This window comes from Agrilus planipennis, unplaced genomic scaffold, assembly GCF_000699045.2.
Source record: "Agrilus planipennis isolate EAB-ADULT unplaced genomic scaffold, Apla_2.0 scaffold205, whole genome shotgun sequence".
Lineage (NCBI taxonomy): Eukaryota > Metazoa > Arthropoda > Insecta > Coleoptera > Buprestidae > Agrilus > Agrilus planipennis.
Window position 1 is genome coordinate 90,809 of NW_020439054.1, and position 17,125 is coordinate 107,933.

The window sequence follows — 17,125 nt, forward strand, 5'->3', positions numbered from 1 at the left end:
CTTTTCTTAGAGTTTGAGTAGAGGAAGTCACTTCTTCCGGTTCCTTTAAATAAAAACTATCAAACTGATATAAAATCTACATTAATTCATCCAATAGACAAAACACACCGTTTATATCGGTCCGATATGATTCCAAGAACCAAACCGCTTGCAACAGTGTTTTCATCAATCTGGTACATTTGGCTACATTTGTCATTTTCATTCTTTTTTAAGTGTTATTCATACATTGAAAACCGATATTTTCTACTAAAAAAACCGGTTTTTAAAAACCGACAAACCCTAATCAGTATGTAGAATGGACCTTCAGGAGGGAAATAAGAGAGCTTTTCGTAGAAACAAATTTCGCAACGTAAGTCAACGGAAAAACGGTGAAAGGAATGTCAAGCGGACGAAGCCGCGGGTGCAGATACTTTTAAATACACAATTTGTGAAATTTTAAAATACTACTTTGCAATTTTTAAGTGATTCAAAAACGAATATTTAAGCAGTCTAATGTCGGTGTTTTTGTACATAACTTTAAGATAAGTAATAGTTTCCTGCAAAACTTCAAAAGTATATATATCTATCTATTATTTGAAAACATGAAACGGAGCGTCATAGTATAAGTCCATTTGATCGGTTAATAAAATAATATGTGGGAGAGGGGTGAAATCTTTCTACATACCATACAAAAAAACTAAAAAACTCTGACCAAATTGTAGGATTTCTAACTCGCGCCCTCTTGCATGGTAAACCTCCCCTCTAGCCATCTGACCATTTTGAAAAGATGATTTCTATGTATTATACCACCGAGCAGCATGACCTAGAAATTTAGACCGTTGCCTTAGTCCAAGTGCTTCTGGGGCAGTAATATTCCACAGATAATCTTTTATTCTCTTCTGTCTTCATTTCGTCCGTCTTATCTTTCTTACCCGAACCACCACCCACCCGTTTCCGTGATGAAGAGGGTCTTCCGCCCTACCTTCCGGCGTGGTCCGGAGGGACTGCCCGCCCACCAGCGTTACTGGCTGGTGGGAATGAAACACCCAAAAGTTTTTAGTTTTTTTGTGTACTATGAGTATTGCGTGGGCAAGTCAAATTGTGAAGAAACGGATTCTAATTAATGTTTCGTAAATGCAGAATCTGTTGTATTCTTTTATAAGTAGATACTTTAATAATCACAAATATTTGTTTCAATGTAGCGACTAGTTTGACCAATATATGTATTGGAGACATTATTTTTAGTCTGGGCAAGATAACTTTTAAACTCCTGTAACCTATAAACACATCTAATAAAAATAAGTAAGTGATAAAAAAATTATTCATAATGATAAGTTCATCGCCAAGGAAAGACCTCACGTCAATGAATATATTAATAAAGATACCTACATATGTATGTATGTGCTTCTAAAAAAGTACATGATGTTCTGAACTCGCGTGCCACATACTACTTCACTTCTGATATTTATTTTTTTGCGACACGCACAACGTTTAAAAATAAATTTTATGAGTTCCCATTCGCGTTTTAACGAAAAAAAAAATAGTTTTATTGTGTCTATTAAAAAATGCGGTACCTACTAATACATTTGTACATACTTATATACATGTATGATATGGATACAGGCAACAGGCAGAACATGTTTGCAAATCATCATAAAATTCCATCTCAATTTTAGATCCGCGTTTGATGTACAGGTAGCAGGCTGAGCATTATGCTAAAATTTCCTGTCTATTTTAAATCCGTTGGCATATTTATTTTTCAAATAAATGGAATTTTGTTTGAAAAAAGTGACCAACGTAAAAGTAATATCCATATTGTTAATATAAGTTTGAGAGGTATTAGAAAGAATAGGAGAACAGAGGACTCTATGGAAGTCGATAAAATGTAGGCGAGATAGTTTGGTAAGACACCTTCTCAGGCATGAAGGTCTAGTCACAGGAGTTAGGAGAGGTAGAGGTAGACATAGATTAGATTACTGTTCGCAGATAGTTTAGGATGTGGTTTGTTCTAGTTTTAGGGAAATGCCAAGTTTAGCTCAGGATAGGAAAGAGTGGAGGTACGTGTCCAACCAGTCTTAGGACTGTATGATGGTGAAGTTTGAGAGGCATTCCAAATTTTTATTAATATCACACAATTCAATTATATTACAGTAAATTTTATTTTGAAATGCTGAACGTGGTTCAAAAGACACAGGAAGAAAAATTATAAATCTAATCACAAAGCTAATCACACAAAAGTTGTGAATGCCGTTTGAATACTGTATACTTTGCAGTTTCTAGTTTTGTTTGGCCATTTTTACGTGTTTTATAGTATCACATTAAGACATTGAGGTCAGTTTTTCATAGAACTAACTTTTAAGTGATCTTAACCTTAAAAAAGAAATTTGTCTTGATATTAAATTTAACTTCATTAATTCATTATCAAGGGTACTTCCTTAAGAGCCGATTTTTTAAACCGGATTTGAAAAACCGTCAAACCCTACCGTTTACTAATAATAGAGACCATGTTTCTAGTAATTCTTAATACAGTTATTGTATTAGTTAATATTTTTATATTCTGTTCTATAATATGCAGGTATCTCAACACTATATGAACAATACCAACTACCGTCTAATCATAAGTCTAATAAAAAACATGTACTATTAAATAAATATTTAAAAAAATATAACTTAATCTCCGTGGCCTTCTTCAGAATGACGATAGCAGTGACTTATCACAGTCCTTGTGATATGCAATCACGTATGTATGTATAATCTGTGTAATATTTACAGATATATGTACTTATTTATCTCATGCCAGTCAATACGATTTTTGACTGCTTTTATTACATTATTTCTTCCAATATACAAAGCGACTTGCTTGCCACATATATTATAAAAGTAAAATAACCTGTGGGCGGAATTTATCTTACGATTAAAATAATTTTACCACAGGAAGAGCAATACCTAACTAAGAGAAGGCAAGGTTTCTGCGTCCAACTTAATTTTAAAGTAATGCATAGATTTAGTCGGTAATTGTCGCGGAAAGAAGCGGAAACAGAAGCGAAGGCGGCGGAAAAGTGTAATGATTTTCGGTAATTCTCTAATTCAGTGGTTGTGCGCCCTTTTGGCGAATATACTTTGTTGAAGATGTTGCTTTTGGCACTTGCATTGTCAATATGTCAATAAAAAAAGAAAAGTTTATACAGTAATAGTGAAAGTAGCAATTCAGTAAAGTTGAGAATATGTAATCTAACCAATATACAATCAGCTCCCATAGCCAAGGGTGCATCACACTTGGGTGGTTCAGTCAACAGACAAATGTAACAAATTTGTTTTATTGTTCCGACATATTGTTGGAAACAGAAACAGATGTAAAAAAGTGCGCGGAACTTCCGCAATTATAGAGGCGGACGCAGAGGTCTGTTGCAACAGTACTGCCTATGACCTGTGACGTGCTGATGTAATCTAATAATTTTTTTAAATAAGCCTTCACGAATACTTGTTTAAAAAGATTTTGTTACTAAAAAGGTTAATAATAACCAATGAAAAAAACTGGACACTTTGACGGTTTTATAGAACACACTAAATAGCTTCAACCCTATACGTGTTTTGTCGTTGACGTTTGACCTATTTAATGTGCTCTTTGTTACTAACAATTTACAGTTATTAGTAATACAACTAACAAGTACAGGTAGCAAATAACAACAATGTTAGGAAAATTTTAAATCATTTTATTAATTAAACATGGAATCATGTATTGATACAACAACAACAGCGTAGGTTGTGCAATCTTTACTGTTCGTAATCGTATTTTCACTAATAAGTTCTATATTATAATTATATTCGTTTATTGTAGATAATAAATTTAGGTCTATTTAAATAGGTCTTGGAGAATAAAATTACAAATAATATTATTTGTTATTATTTCTTAATACCTACATTATATTTTCGTATTTGTGGATATTGGACCCCAATAATTCCTGAATCATCAAATCATGATAGACTTCGAATCAGTATATGTAGCATGTAAATAATAAAAGTAAAACCGTATCTTACTGATTTATAATTGTTCAGGTAAGTTACAGACCCGTCAATGAGTTATTAAAAGTGTTTTTGTTTCAATTAATATTCTTAGGTCATCTCATCACTACGGTAATGATACCTTACTTCGCATAATATGTGATAAATAACAATGTCTATGGAATGTATGTACATACATATTTATGTAAAAAAATATGTATAACGTAACATGTGAATTTGCAACGCACTCGCTTTTACCCACAAATAAATAAAAACAAGTTTTTGTCGTAAAATGAGCTTGACAACTTCTACATAAACAGGTCCATAAACAAAGCATTTAAGTTGTTTTCTTCCAGTTGTTTATGCGATACGATAATGTGAAAGAAACGTGATTGTCCTATTATGAAGAGGTCCAGTTATTTATTACATTTATTTATACGGGAAAATTTCAGCAACAAATGGATTTGAACTTGAACCAATTTCTATAAGAAAAAAAATATATTTTTCTACACATAACCCAAATTCTTGGATATTGCCAAAGAAACCAATTCCAAACTCTGCAATCTGTGTGTTAGCTAATGACCAATCAACAGTTGACATTATTAGGGACATCGATTAATTGCGTGAGATGTTCGTTTAGAAATTTGGACACCCCTTCCCATTGGTCAGATCACATCTCACCCCTTTGCCCAGTAAATAGATCTTCCTTTACTGTGTAATGTATTTAGATCTTTTATATTTCGACATTGTTACAAATAATAAGGCGTAATTATACTTCATTTACTTTCTCTAGCGATGTGTCCCTTCCAATGTCTTGGATGCGCGTTGGCAAAATCGTAGGTAGGGAGAAAAAAGCTCATTATACTCTCGACTCTTGTTCATTAAACATACTTTTTCATACAGTACCTGCCAAAAAATTCGTTCAATCATGAATAGTAGTGCGAGTCCAAAACAAGCGTTAAAGCCTTTTGTATGTCTTCAAACATAAATAAACATCTGGTTGATATTTTCAGTAGTAATTGGTACCAATAACAGCACATTTGAGCAATGCAATTTTAGTAGATAAAATGGTCAATTTTTCCGTGCAATACTGTACGGATTATACGCTCCTCGCCCGTTTGGCCGAGAGTTGTCTCCTTTCTTTTCTGGCATAATGCTGTTCTTTTCTACTTTGCGCCGGTCTAACTGACGGTCACATCGCTACAGAAACTAAGCGAAGTATACGTAAAGCGTTTTTCTTTTAAATTTAGATTCTTTCTCTTGGTGAAAGTTTGCCAAACGCGCCCGTCTGTTTAATCTCAGGTAATTAATAGATGTCTTCTTATTTATTAAACTGGTATTATTTTTGATTATTTTTAATAATTCTTTAAACCCAGCATCAGAATGATCATATTGAAGGACCAAATGGAAATTAGTTCAGGCAACCCGGATTATGATCAGATCCAGATCAGATATGATTAGTTTCTGATCAAATGATCCTTTGAACGGATCCGGTATGGATCTTTTGGCCGAATCGGGCATGGATCTGTTGAATTGAATGGATTGGACGCATGTATCTTTCAATTGGATCCCGCATGAATCTTCGGAATGGATCCGGCATGGATCTTTGAAACAGATCCTGTGCGGATCGTATATGACGAAACGATTTTTAATCATATCCGGATCAGGAAGCCTGATTTATCCCTGATCAGTCTTTAGGCAATTCTGATTCTAATCGGGCCCGATACTGAACTAATTTCCAGTCGGGGAAGCAGTGACGTAACTAGCGTTATTAGTGCCCTGAGCGAGGTCACAGTACCAATTCTGTGCCAAAAAATTACATAGTAAATATAGTGATTCAAAAATCAACGCTTCTCATTTATGCATAACTTCGGTAACTCCAGCTCGGAACAGTCAGCATCTCCCGTCTCTGGCCAATTTTCCGGCAATGTGCCTTCGCCAGGGACGAAGCGCCTCCCTATAAATTAGGAAAAACGGATGTGAAATGAAATGTTTATCCTTGACAATTTAAAAAATATTAAATATGTGAGTACACATACATATACGCATGAAAATTTTGTGAGATTCCGACATCTGAAAGGGCGATTAACAGTAACCTTCACGATGATAGGTTGATTTTTTCTTAATCATTTAATAAATTATTAAAAAGAGTACAACATATTCACAACTTTTTGTAAATGTTAGTACCTACTCATTTTAATTTCTTCTTCTTTTGTTTCAGACCCAAGAATTATTTATAGACGCCTTTCTGCAAAATAATAATCGGCTCGATCATGTTACGCAAGTAATGGGTTATCATCCCGATTATATGGATCATTTCCTTAGAACACAAAACTTTATTTTGAAAGGCGATGGTCCTCTGCCGTTCGATTATAGGCATTACATTGCAATCATGGTAAGTAGGTACTCTACCATTATTTTACTTAATTTTGCATGCAATATACTAATAAAGTCTAGACTCCAGAATGTAATTCATTATCCAGCGATACTACAGTATAGTCGCTCCTTTGATTTAACCGAAAATCGGCGCTTTTTGCAGGCGGTCATAAATCAAATTTATGTGCGTTAGTTTTACTTTACGATAGTGTCATTGTGAAGATGACAAAATTGCGCTTACAATTAATGAAACCAATAGAGGTAATCGTCTCGCGTTCTATAAAAATACAGTTATCGGTTATTTGGAACAGATTAGTAAACGGTAATTTACGTTGGGTCTGCTTACGAGAACAAACAAAGGTGTAATGGAAGTATTATCACTGCAAACGACGTTGCTCAAAACTCAAAACTACATAGTTGCATACCTGACGAAAGTTTCAAAATCATTATTCTTATAATGTAAAAAGTATCCCGAATTTTGTGTTTTTTCAAAAATTATTTATTTATTCATGAATATCTATTTTGTCCCCTTCAAAGTAATCCCCACTAGATATTATATAGTTGTGCCAAAGTTTTTTCCAATCCTTGAAGTTCTTGAAAATATCATTTTTTGTGATCTCTTGTTCATCTCCTCCTTCGATGCCGTCTTTATCTCCTCAATCGTAGCGTAGCGTCGTCCTTTCATGAGCCTCTTCAGTTTCAGACAAAAAAAAAGTCACAAGGGTCAAATCTATGGAATACGGTGGCTGTGGCGTTATTAGTGTGTTGAAGTAAACATGACTAAACCTAATAGGTTTAGTTTACTTCAGTCCCTGAAGAGGGTAACTTTGTTACCGAAAAGTGCTTCGGACAGCTACAGTGTCGTGTTTTGGCGTTGGGGTTTTGAGCTATTCTGTTTGTTCTACAACAACCGCCAAAGTTTTTCCAATCTTCATATTTGTTAAAAACTTTAACAAATGACGTTTTTAAAATAAATGGAAAATAATAGGAAAGCATAGGTGTCGTATTTATAAATTGGTTCCTACCTCATTTATTTATAATTGTCTTAAAAACTTATAGTTACTACATGTGTTCTAATACTTAATAGGAAAACAGTCAGGCATTATTTGTGTTTAACGTGATTCCAAAATTCTTTCTGTAGCGTTTTAATTAATGAATTAGTTTCGGTGCCTAATTGATAAATAATGACAGTAACACTAAACAGTAAAACATGCTTTATATCATGGATATTTTCGTAGGTCAATAGAATAATATAAAAATAGAAATGAGATAGTTACATGTTTGTTTTCAGTGTTAAAAAAAGAATTATGTCGATATTGCAGAGCACCTAATTTGCATTAAAGGTTTTTAATAATAATACGTATATGATAAAGCTAATGAAATAACAAAGCACATGACTACGAACTATATTATTTCTGTCTTTATTAATTTTGATTAGTTTTCTGATAGTAATTCAAATTACTTCTTTGTTTTACGAAATGACAAACAACGGCAGAAATGAACAGTTAACTCTTTGTTAATCAGAATTAATATTTTTATTAAAAAATGTGATATTATTCACATTATTGTTTTCGTATGAATTAACATTCTACATGTACGAGGCCTGTCCAAAAAGTATCGCGAATTTTGTGGTTTTTCAAAAATGATCTATTTATTCATGAATATCTATTTTTCCCCTTTCAAAGTAATCCCCACCAGATATACTCTTGTGTCAACCTTTTTTCCAATCTTCGAAGGACTTCAAAAAATTATTTTTTGTGATCTTGTTCAGCTCCTTCAGTGCCGTCTTTATCTCATCAATCGTAGAGTAGCGTCGTCCTTTCATGGGCTTCTTCAGTTTTGGGGACAAGAAAAAGTCACAGGGGGCCAGATCTGGGGAATACGGTAGCTGCGGCATTATTAGTGAGCCAAAACACGTGCAAGCAAAGTAGCTGTCAAAAATTGACTGAACATTCAATATGACTAAACTTGTCGGTGTAAGTGAGATACATAAGTACCAACATAACGTCACAAAAAAATAAAAAATCGAATATACGTAACCCGCGCAAATTCAAAATTTGCAATACTTTTTGAACAGACCTACTATAATAACATATGGAGTGACGTCAGAAATAAAAGAAATATTGCATTTAAATTTCAATAAATCATATTAAAGCTTTCGTTAAAAAGCAGTTTCCTATCAATGCGTACTCCAGGACGTAGTTAGAGCTCTTTTTCTCTGCATAGGTCAAGGACCACACCGTTGTGGGTTTTAAGTTCTGTATAATCCAAGACGGCATCGAGTTCCGTAGAACTGGCAATGTAAAGTCACAAGCATAAAGAGACGTATAATCTCAGGCCTCATCTTTATTTCCTCCCCTGGTGCGTATGCCATTTTTCATTACCCCAGGGCCAGAAAGTGAAATTTTCTTTCATAAATAATTTAGCAATCTTGTTCACCCAAAAATAAAACTTAAAAGCTATCGATATGAACAATGTCATAGATATTTTTGCAAGCTCCCCATAATTTTGAATTAAGCAAAACATTTTGGGAAGTTGAATGCTTGCGGATTTAAATCTATTAGTAATTTATCGATATCTCGCAAATATTTCATGTAAGATTGGGTCGACGGCCGTGGTATAACTATACCATCTGAGGTTCGTAGTAAACTCATTGAATGGGACTATCCCGTAATATAAAAAAGCTTCACGTTGTAGTTTCATCTTTATAAATCACGAATGGGTGCATTTTTGATTAATTATCTAAGTAAATTTTAATATAATGAGCGTAGGTATCATATTGAGAGAAAAACAATATTTCTAGCAAAATATTATCAAAATTAGTTCCTACCGCCCTATCAGTCACTGTGAACTCGAAACTAACCATCGCTTCGAGTGGTCGAAATTCACTTTTCTGAACAATTTGTTTAATAATTTTTTGTGTTAAAAATTGTTTGAAAAATTAAATTTAAAGGAATTGTTTGTAAATAGGTATGCAACACATCGTACACTTCAGCATAAGAAATTTCTGATACTAACTCGTAATACTACTTTGCCCTGTGCTGACAGCACTCATAATTTCTTTTATATATAATATTAACTGTCCGTTAATTTAATGCACAACATATTCAGCACTCGTATGTTTTGTTGAAAATAATCCAGTGAGATCGAAATCGCAATCGACGCGACATCTAGTTAGAGAGCAAGAGTTGTTTTTTATATATGTATATATATAATTTGTTTGACAGAGTCCTATAATACTGTCCGTTTAATGCACAACAGAATCTTTATAGGAATCTGTAATTTAAGACATAGTTTGGCTACCCAATGATAGAGACCAAAAGTTGGACTTTGCCCTGAGCTGACAGCATTCACAGTTTCTTTTATATATAATATTCCTTTTTTCTGTCTTTCTGTTCACCGGAAGTGCTTCATTTGAGTTTAAAGTACTTATTTAAAAAAAGATCGACAGCCCAAAAGATGATTCATTTTGATTTTTGCTCGTACCTGATTATGGTTGTCCTGGATCTGGATTATGCACTGTTGTCGGGCTCAGCTATTATAGCAAAATTTATTTATTATGTAATTTTAAATTATAGATATGTGTATTTTAAGTTTTCTCGAGATTCGAATAAATTTCGTAAAATATTTCGCTCGAGCGTAGCGCATGAACATCTTTCAAGTATAGGAAGCATGGATTCCCCAAGCATCAGTAACCCGCTCTATTAAGAAGTGCCGCAACAAAAAACAATGAATTTAGCGCAATGGATGTGTTCTAAAACTGAGCGATATCTTTATCTTATGAATGTGTTCAAATCTTGATAATTTATTTGTATCTATAATTCGTATATGTTGTTGAGTTAATACCTACCTAATTAAAATTGATTAAATACAAAATTAATATTTTTTACCAAATTTTGTAATAAATGCTAGGTTCCTCCTGTCTTGTTTTGCCCCTTCTACCACCTTATTATTACGCCACTGGTTGAGGGTAAGAGTTGAAGGTGAAACGGATTGTTTCAATAAAATACCACAAATGGCGCGGTAAACGCCATCTGTAGTACGATGCTACATTTTAGGATTACGTATGCTCTAACAAGGTCTATCTACGCCGGAATTCGTTTCAGCAAGTAGATATCCAAACGTTTAAATGGACCCTTGTTCGAGCATATGTAATCCTAAAATGTAGCATCGTACTACAGATGGCGTTTACCGCTCCACTTGTAGTATTTTCTGAAACGCACTGTTAAGACAGCAGGTAAAAATTGGCCTGTGTTCTGTCAAAACTGTCTCCGACGCGCTTATGAGATGCATACTTGCATACAGTTTAATGAACGTTGTTGGAGCATACGTAATCCTAAAATGTAGCATCATACCACAGATGGCGTTTACCGCGCTATTTGTGATATTTTAGAATTAACCTTAATGACGAAGTTCTTCAACTACAAAATAAAAAATACCTATTTTTATCTTGCATTTAAATATTTTTTCTAGAAAAGCATTTTGTATTTTATTGAAAATACTTTTCCAAACGTATTTTCTATTTGTGAAATGCAAAATGCATTTTGGGCGTTAAATGTTTTGCTAGTATCACCGATCAAAGATTACATGAAATGAAGAATAAAAGTTGCTGACATTTAGCCATTGAAGGTACTAGAAGCTTAAAAAGGGGGCAAAGAGACATTCCATGAATGCCTTCTAATTCTGTAACTTCAGAGAGCCCAAAAAATTCTAAATTTCTTGGAAATGGATAATCTAAAGTATTGGATCGATATTGTTTTCTGGATTCAATGTCATGGTCCATGGAATTTTGAAGTTTCAAATTGATATCAGCACCTGCCAAATCACTTCTTATCGTACCTTTAGCAAGGAACTACGAAATTCTATAAATTACGACAAAACAGCCCACAAAACAATATCGAATTGATATAAAAACTGTAAATTACAAGACATTGTGGTGTGCTAATAAATGCCTATAATCGAAAATTCTTAAAAAACGAATCGAAAAACTTCACTTATTACAACAATCCCTGTACTTTTAATTACGTGAATAATGCTATGGTGAACTTTTGGTGAGTTTTCTGTACATATTTTGATTTGATACAACCATATATACGCGATCTTATTCCTGTAAGTATTTTACGAAAACGCATGTATTTATTGGAGTACTGTTTAGTTACGTACGAATAAGCCATATAACCGGTGGTGCCGCACTCTTTTTTAATGAATTTTAACTACTATTTTCTAATTGCAATTAAGTATAAATAGATATTCATTTGTTCCTTTTTTTGTTTCAGGCCTCAGGTCGTCACCAGTGCAGTTACCTAATAGCGTTACAAAAACAAGAATTTTTGGTACAAGGGGGGAATCATACATGGCTGAAAGGTTTAGACCACATACCACAAAAACTTAAAGATCTCTATGAAATCAATAAAATACTGGCCCACAGGCCTTGGCTTCTAAACAAATCTCATATTGAGGTAAGGAACAAATTTAGATTTTCAAGAACTTGTTTTTTTAGTTTTACTATTCAGTTTTGTTTTTCTTTTTTATTTTTTTAATAGGTATGTTTCTCATATAATTTTATTTAATTCCAGAAGTTAACCAAAGGCAAGGACAGTTGGTCCCTAGCGGAAGTGGTTCATGCCATAGTAATTCTGACCCATTTTCATTCGCTTTGTTCATTTGTTTTTTCTTGTGGAGTGAATCAAGAAGTGGACCAGATAGGGGCTCACACGTATCATACGTCGGGGGAAACCCACGTCGACATTGTCGTCGACTCTAGTTGTATAAAATTTTTTAAAAAAAGTGTTCAGCAAGATGTACCTGCGAATAGACAAGGTGAGTTTCATATTTTTCGTCTTTTACATCAAACATTATAATAGTACAATTAAAGTTCCATATATATATTTTTACAAAAGTTGTAGTTTCAGTAAATCATTTTACTTCTAATTTTGTGATTGAAATATAGGGAGCAATAGTTCTACACATTTCCTCTTGATTAGAGAAAGCGGTTTTTAAGTTTGCCATAACAATAAGAATATGTTGCCTGATTTATAATAACTATGAGTACAATGGCTTGTCTACCGTCTAATCNTATTGGCCTTTTTAATTTGCTCTTTCAACATTTTAATCTTATTTTACTTTTAATCGCCTTTAAGAAATGGCTAAAAATAAATAAAGTCCACCTACTTTTCTTTATCTCCATTGTATCACTATTTAACATTCAGTTGTGTATTTATTTTAGCTCTTTATGTTCTAATTTATTTATTACGTTTTTTGTTTTATTTTTAAATCTTTATTGATTAAATATTCTAGCATTTGTAGTCTTAGAGGCGACTTTAAAAACGGCAAATTATATATACAAAGATAAAGTCATTAATCCCCTGATTTTAAGTTCTAAGCATGTTGCTGGCAACTGCTAATTTTAGTTATAAATTATAGAATTGATGATAAAAAATAATTAATTTTATAATTGCGTACATTCCTCAACGAATAGAGTATTAATAAGGTGTAAAATGTAAAAAAGTTTGTTAAAAAGCGCAAGACCTAAATTAAAGCTTTCTTATTTAGAATGTAGAATACGTTGGGTTGCCAACGTTTAAAGTGAGTTGTCAGGTATTTTTTAACAATCTGAGATATGGCAACGCTATTTTTCTTCAAAGTAAAAGATTTTAGTTTTCATTTGGACTTAAAATCACCCTTAGGTAAATAAGTAAAGAAATATAGAAATTTTACAACCCAAAGGCGGATAATATCTTTTCAGAAAATATAATTAAAATCTCCGTTGTTTTTCTAGTATTTTTTCCTTACGCTTACTTCATGATAATCGTGATATTATTTTCATAGTTTCTGTTTCAATTAGTATCCACATTTTTTTTTTTGAAATACCTACTTCACTGTAGTAGCTGAGAGCAATAGATAGTAGGTACTACCAAAACCAGACGTTAATTAAAATTAAGTATGTATTGTAAATAGTGCCTTAATAATGGGCCAAAGTTCACATTCGTTGGTTCACGCAAATGATTGTGTCCAAATCGTTTGGTTATTTCTTTTGGTTTGTTGGTAATGAATACTTAACCTGATTTGAATTTCTGAACTTAACCTTAAATTTAAGTAATTTGTGCTGTATGTGTCACGTGCATGCGAGATTTTATTTCCATTAAATTTTCAATTTTGATACATCGCAATAAAATGTTTGCTGTAGCCAATTTTAAAAATTCCAAAACTTTAAAACATTTAATAAAATGTGTTCTGAATAGGGTAAGAAATAAGTACATATATGTATTAATATAACCTTTAACTCACGTGTTTATATAGTACGTTTAATAATGATGAAAAATACTTTTGAATGAATTTGTTGATTACTCAAGAGGACGTAATTCTGATAAATTTAGATTTTTTTATTTAATAAACAAATTCCTATGAAAGATTTGTTAAAAAGAATTAAATGTTGTTGCAGACTGGGAAGACTCTTCAAGTGGTAGTCCTCCTCCCTCTCCGACTGAACCCGAGGTTGGAATCACAACTCTTATGCAACGCATGAAAACTTTATCTGAGAAAAACGAAAAATGTACTCAGGTAGAATTGACCAAACGTTTTGAAAATATTGAACATCAGTCAGCTGAATTGGGGGTTGTTGGCCCAGAACCCCAAGAAACTCCTGCAGATATCAGCGGTTTTATCGAAGATGCAAGTTTTATATATGAAGATTTTGCCAAAAGAAATGATCACGATGATATACAAACTTTCAGAGTTCAAGATTATTCATGGAATGATCATGGATATTCATTGGTTAATAGGTACTTACATAACAATTTCCTTTTGTATTTAAAATTTTAAAAGTCATATTTACTTATAGACTCTACAACGAAGTGGGTAGTCTGTTGGATGACAAATTTAGAACTGCTTATAACCTCACCTATTATACGATGGGCGGTCGTACAGACGTGGACACATCAAAATTTCGAACAGCTATTTGGAATTACATTCAGTGTCTATTAGGCATCCGACATGATGACTATAATTATGGGGAAATTAACCAGTTGCTCGAGAGATCATTAAAGACATTCATAAAAAGTGCATGTTGTTATCCTGAGCGGGTAACCAAAAAAGATTATGATAAGGTGCTAAGAGAGTTTAAACATAGTGAAAAGGTAAGATAAATTGTTAAATTCCATTAAAATTATTATTAGGTGCATAAGTAAATTCACTATTAGAACTTTACTATGGATACAGAATTTCCTACACGCGACTTCACTTATATTGACCTTGAATTTCAGATTTATTGTTACTTATTAAACTATAAAACGCCGATAATAAATAAACTTAAAATTAAAAGAATTTAATACTTAAACTTAATATAAAACTAAAAGTCACATTAGTTATAAAAACGACCGATTACAATTCCGGTTGGAAAAGAGGATTATGAAATTTTTATTCAATACTATAAATAATTCCAGCAAAAATATACTAAAAATTATTATTACAGTCAAAGTTTTGTGAACTTAATTAAATCTTTACAATAAAACATCACTCAACAAAAAGGGTTTTGGCTATTTTCTGGAAATACTGAACATCAGTATTTTGAAACCACATGTGACCTGTTTAAAGTGCGATAAGATAAACAAGATATAACTGTGACTATTTTAGAGTAATTTTAAATATTATTCCAAACAGAATATTTCTTGTTTAAATTTCAAAATAATGAAAGTCATGAAATATTTTCGTTTATAATATTTTTTTTTCAGGTTCACGTAAATTTAATGATATTAGAAGCTCGAATGCAAGCGGAGCTCCTTTATGCACTTCGAACTGTAAATCGGTACATGACAAATTAATAATGAAGGTGACATGTCACATACACACCTGTACACACACAAACATATTTACACAACACGTGTTTTGGTAACGGTGTTTGTCCGTACACCTACCGTATATTGATATCATTTTTTCTATGATTATCTTCATTGTTTTTGCTCGTCGATTAATTAACAAGCAAAAGATGTAAAAACATATTGATAACCGAAGAAAGTTGAATAACATAGTTTCAAGGTGAGTTTGAAAGAAAAATTGTTATGAAAAAGTATTTTAATTTTTATAAACGTTTTTATTAATTATTAGTTCTTAAATAATCACAAATTTTAATTGCATATTTAAATCGGAAAATTTCACTAAATTATTATTTAGGTATAGTTTTCAGTGTTTTCAAGAGATGTGAAGTTTTACTGTCTTTATTAATGTTTAAAGATGAAATTAAAAAAGTAAATTATTTCTTAATTAGCACTTAGCTGTCGTTTATTAATATTTGAATAAACCACAGTTTTCAAAGTTTGGAGAAACACTTCTGTTCAAACTTATTTGTAATTTTTTATAATTCTTCTTTCAAAATAGCCTCAGTCATCACAAATTTGTGCAATTACATATGTGAACTATTATCTCCCACACGCGACTTCTTCAGCCGCTTCTTTCAAATAAATTCAATACCCTAAAAAATTATAAAGAAATTGTAAGTTATTTGTTATTTGTCGAATTCATTATTAATCGCAAATACGAATTTTTTTGTTATGCGTCGATGGAACTTGTAAGAGTAATGAAGTTTCACAAAAAGTTTTTTTTTTAATTTGCTATAGAAGAAAATAAAAAATGTGAAAAACCATGAGGTTTTTGGAAACAATTTTTAAATACATCAATTTATACGTATGTATTTTCTTTATATCTCATCAAAATTAATAATAGAGTAATGATCTAGTTACGAAAATAAAGGTTCTTTATAAAAACATTAATAATTGTAAATGCTTCTATAACGATTAACTGAGTACCATTTTTAATTAAAGAACTCAATTGCTTTAAAGTGTTTCCAATGACTTCTTAAAAAAGCACATTTTAAACATGAGGAAAATCTTTTTTTTTTTTATTTACGAATTACTGTAGTTACCTTTTTTAATTGGCTCGCAAGTAAATTGATGTAACAATATTGAAACAAGCGCGTTTTCTTTTGATCTCAGTACTACTTCCATTTTTTTTGTATCAAAATTGATGGAACGATTTCTCTTTGGCGGCGTAATATAATAAATGTTTTACATATGTGTAATTAAAAATCTAACCTATTTGATGAAGAACTGCTGTTCGGGTCACCTGTAAATTTAGGATTTAAGATTGCGCAATTTTTTAATTTTGTTATATAGTTAATACCGTTGTTAATCTAGAAATTATGTATGGCTTCTAATTGTAAAAATAAAGTTGCAATATTGGTAAGAATTGACAGAAGGTATGATAGTTAATTATTATACATTTATGAATTGTGTATTGCTTATAAACGCTGCCATTTTGGCATTATTGTTTAATTATATTGTTATATTTTAACGTAATAACTGCTGCAAATTGTAAAAAACAATCTGTGTTGATATAATTGTCTATTTTTATCATCCGGTATTTAATTTTACTGTTTAAAATTGTTTACTTTTTTTTAATTGATTATGTCTTCCTGTATGTTTTGCTTTTATATGTCATTAACAGGAATAACTTGTTTAAGAATTCTTAATCGGTTAAGCTTGTTTTCTCTTCCTATGCATGTTTAAAATTGTGATAAAGTTGTTAAATGTGAATCGAATTGGTGTCATGCGAACCTACTCAAGGTGCACTAGACGCTTTCATTGTAATTTTACTTCGATTTTTCTTCTTTGGTCCTGCAAAATCGAAAAACTTTGAATTTCTAAGAGCTTGAAAGAAGACGGAAGTACAAATTGTAATAAAATATGTAATTACAAGTGGGTTTCATAACTCTTGA

General features: G+C 32.0%; 1 protein-coding gene across 1 annotated transcript in view; it reads left to right on the plus strand.

The window, feature by feature from the left end:
• The window catches only part of LOC108740330 (sestrin homolog), an 83,247-nt gene extending 67,917 nt beyond the window's left edge, over positions 1-15,330 (plus strand). Inside the window, exons 2-7 of the mRNA XM_025977034.1 lie at positions 6,203-6,376; positions 11,634-11,816; positions 11,934-12,177; positions 13,799-14,138; positions 14,198-14,492; positions 15,087-15,330. Coding sequence (XP_025832819.1) covers positions 6,203-6,376; positions 11,634-11,816; positions 11,934-12,177; positions 13,799-14,138; positions 14,198-14,492; positions 15,087-15,176 — 1,326 coding nt within the window. The 3' untranslated portion in view covers positions 15,177-15,330. The remainder of the gene's footprint in view (positions 1-6,202; positions 6,377-11,633; positions 11,817-11,933; positions 12,178-13,798; positions 14,139-14,197; positions 14,493-15,086) is intronic.
• The last annotated feature ends 1,795 nt before the right edge of the window (positions 15,331-17,125 follow it).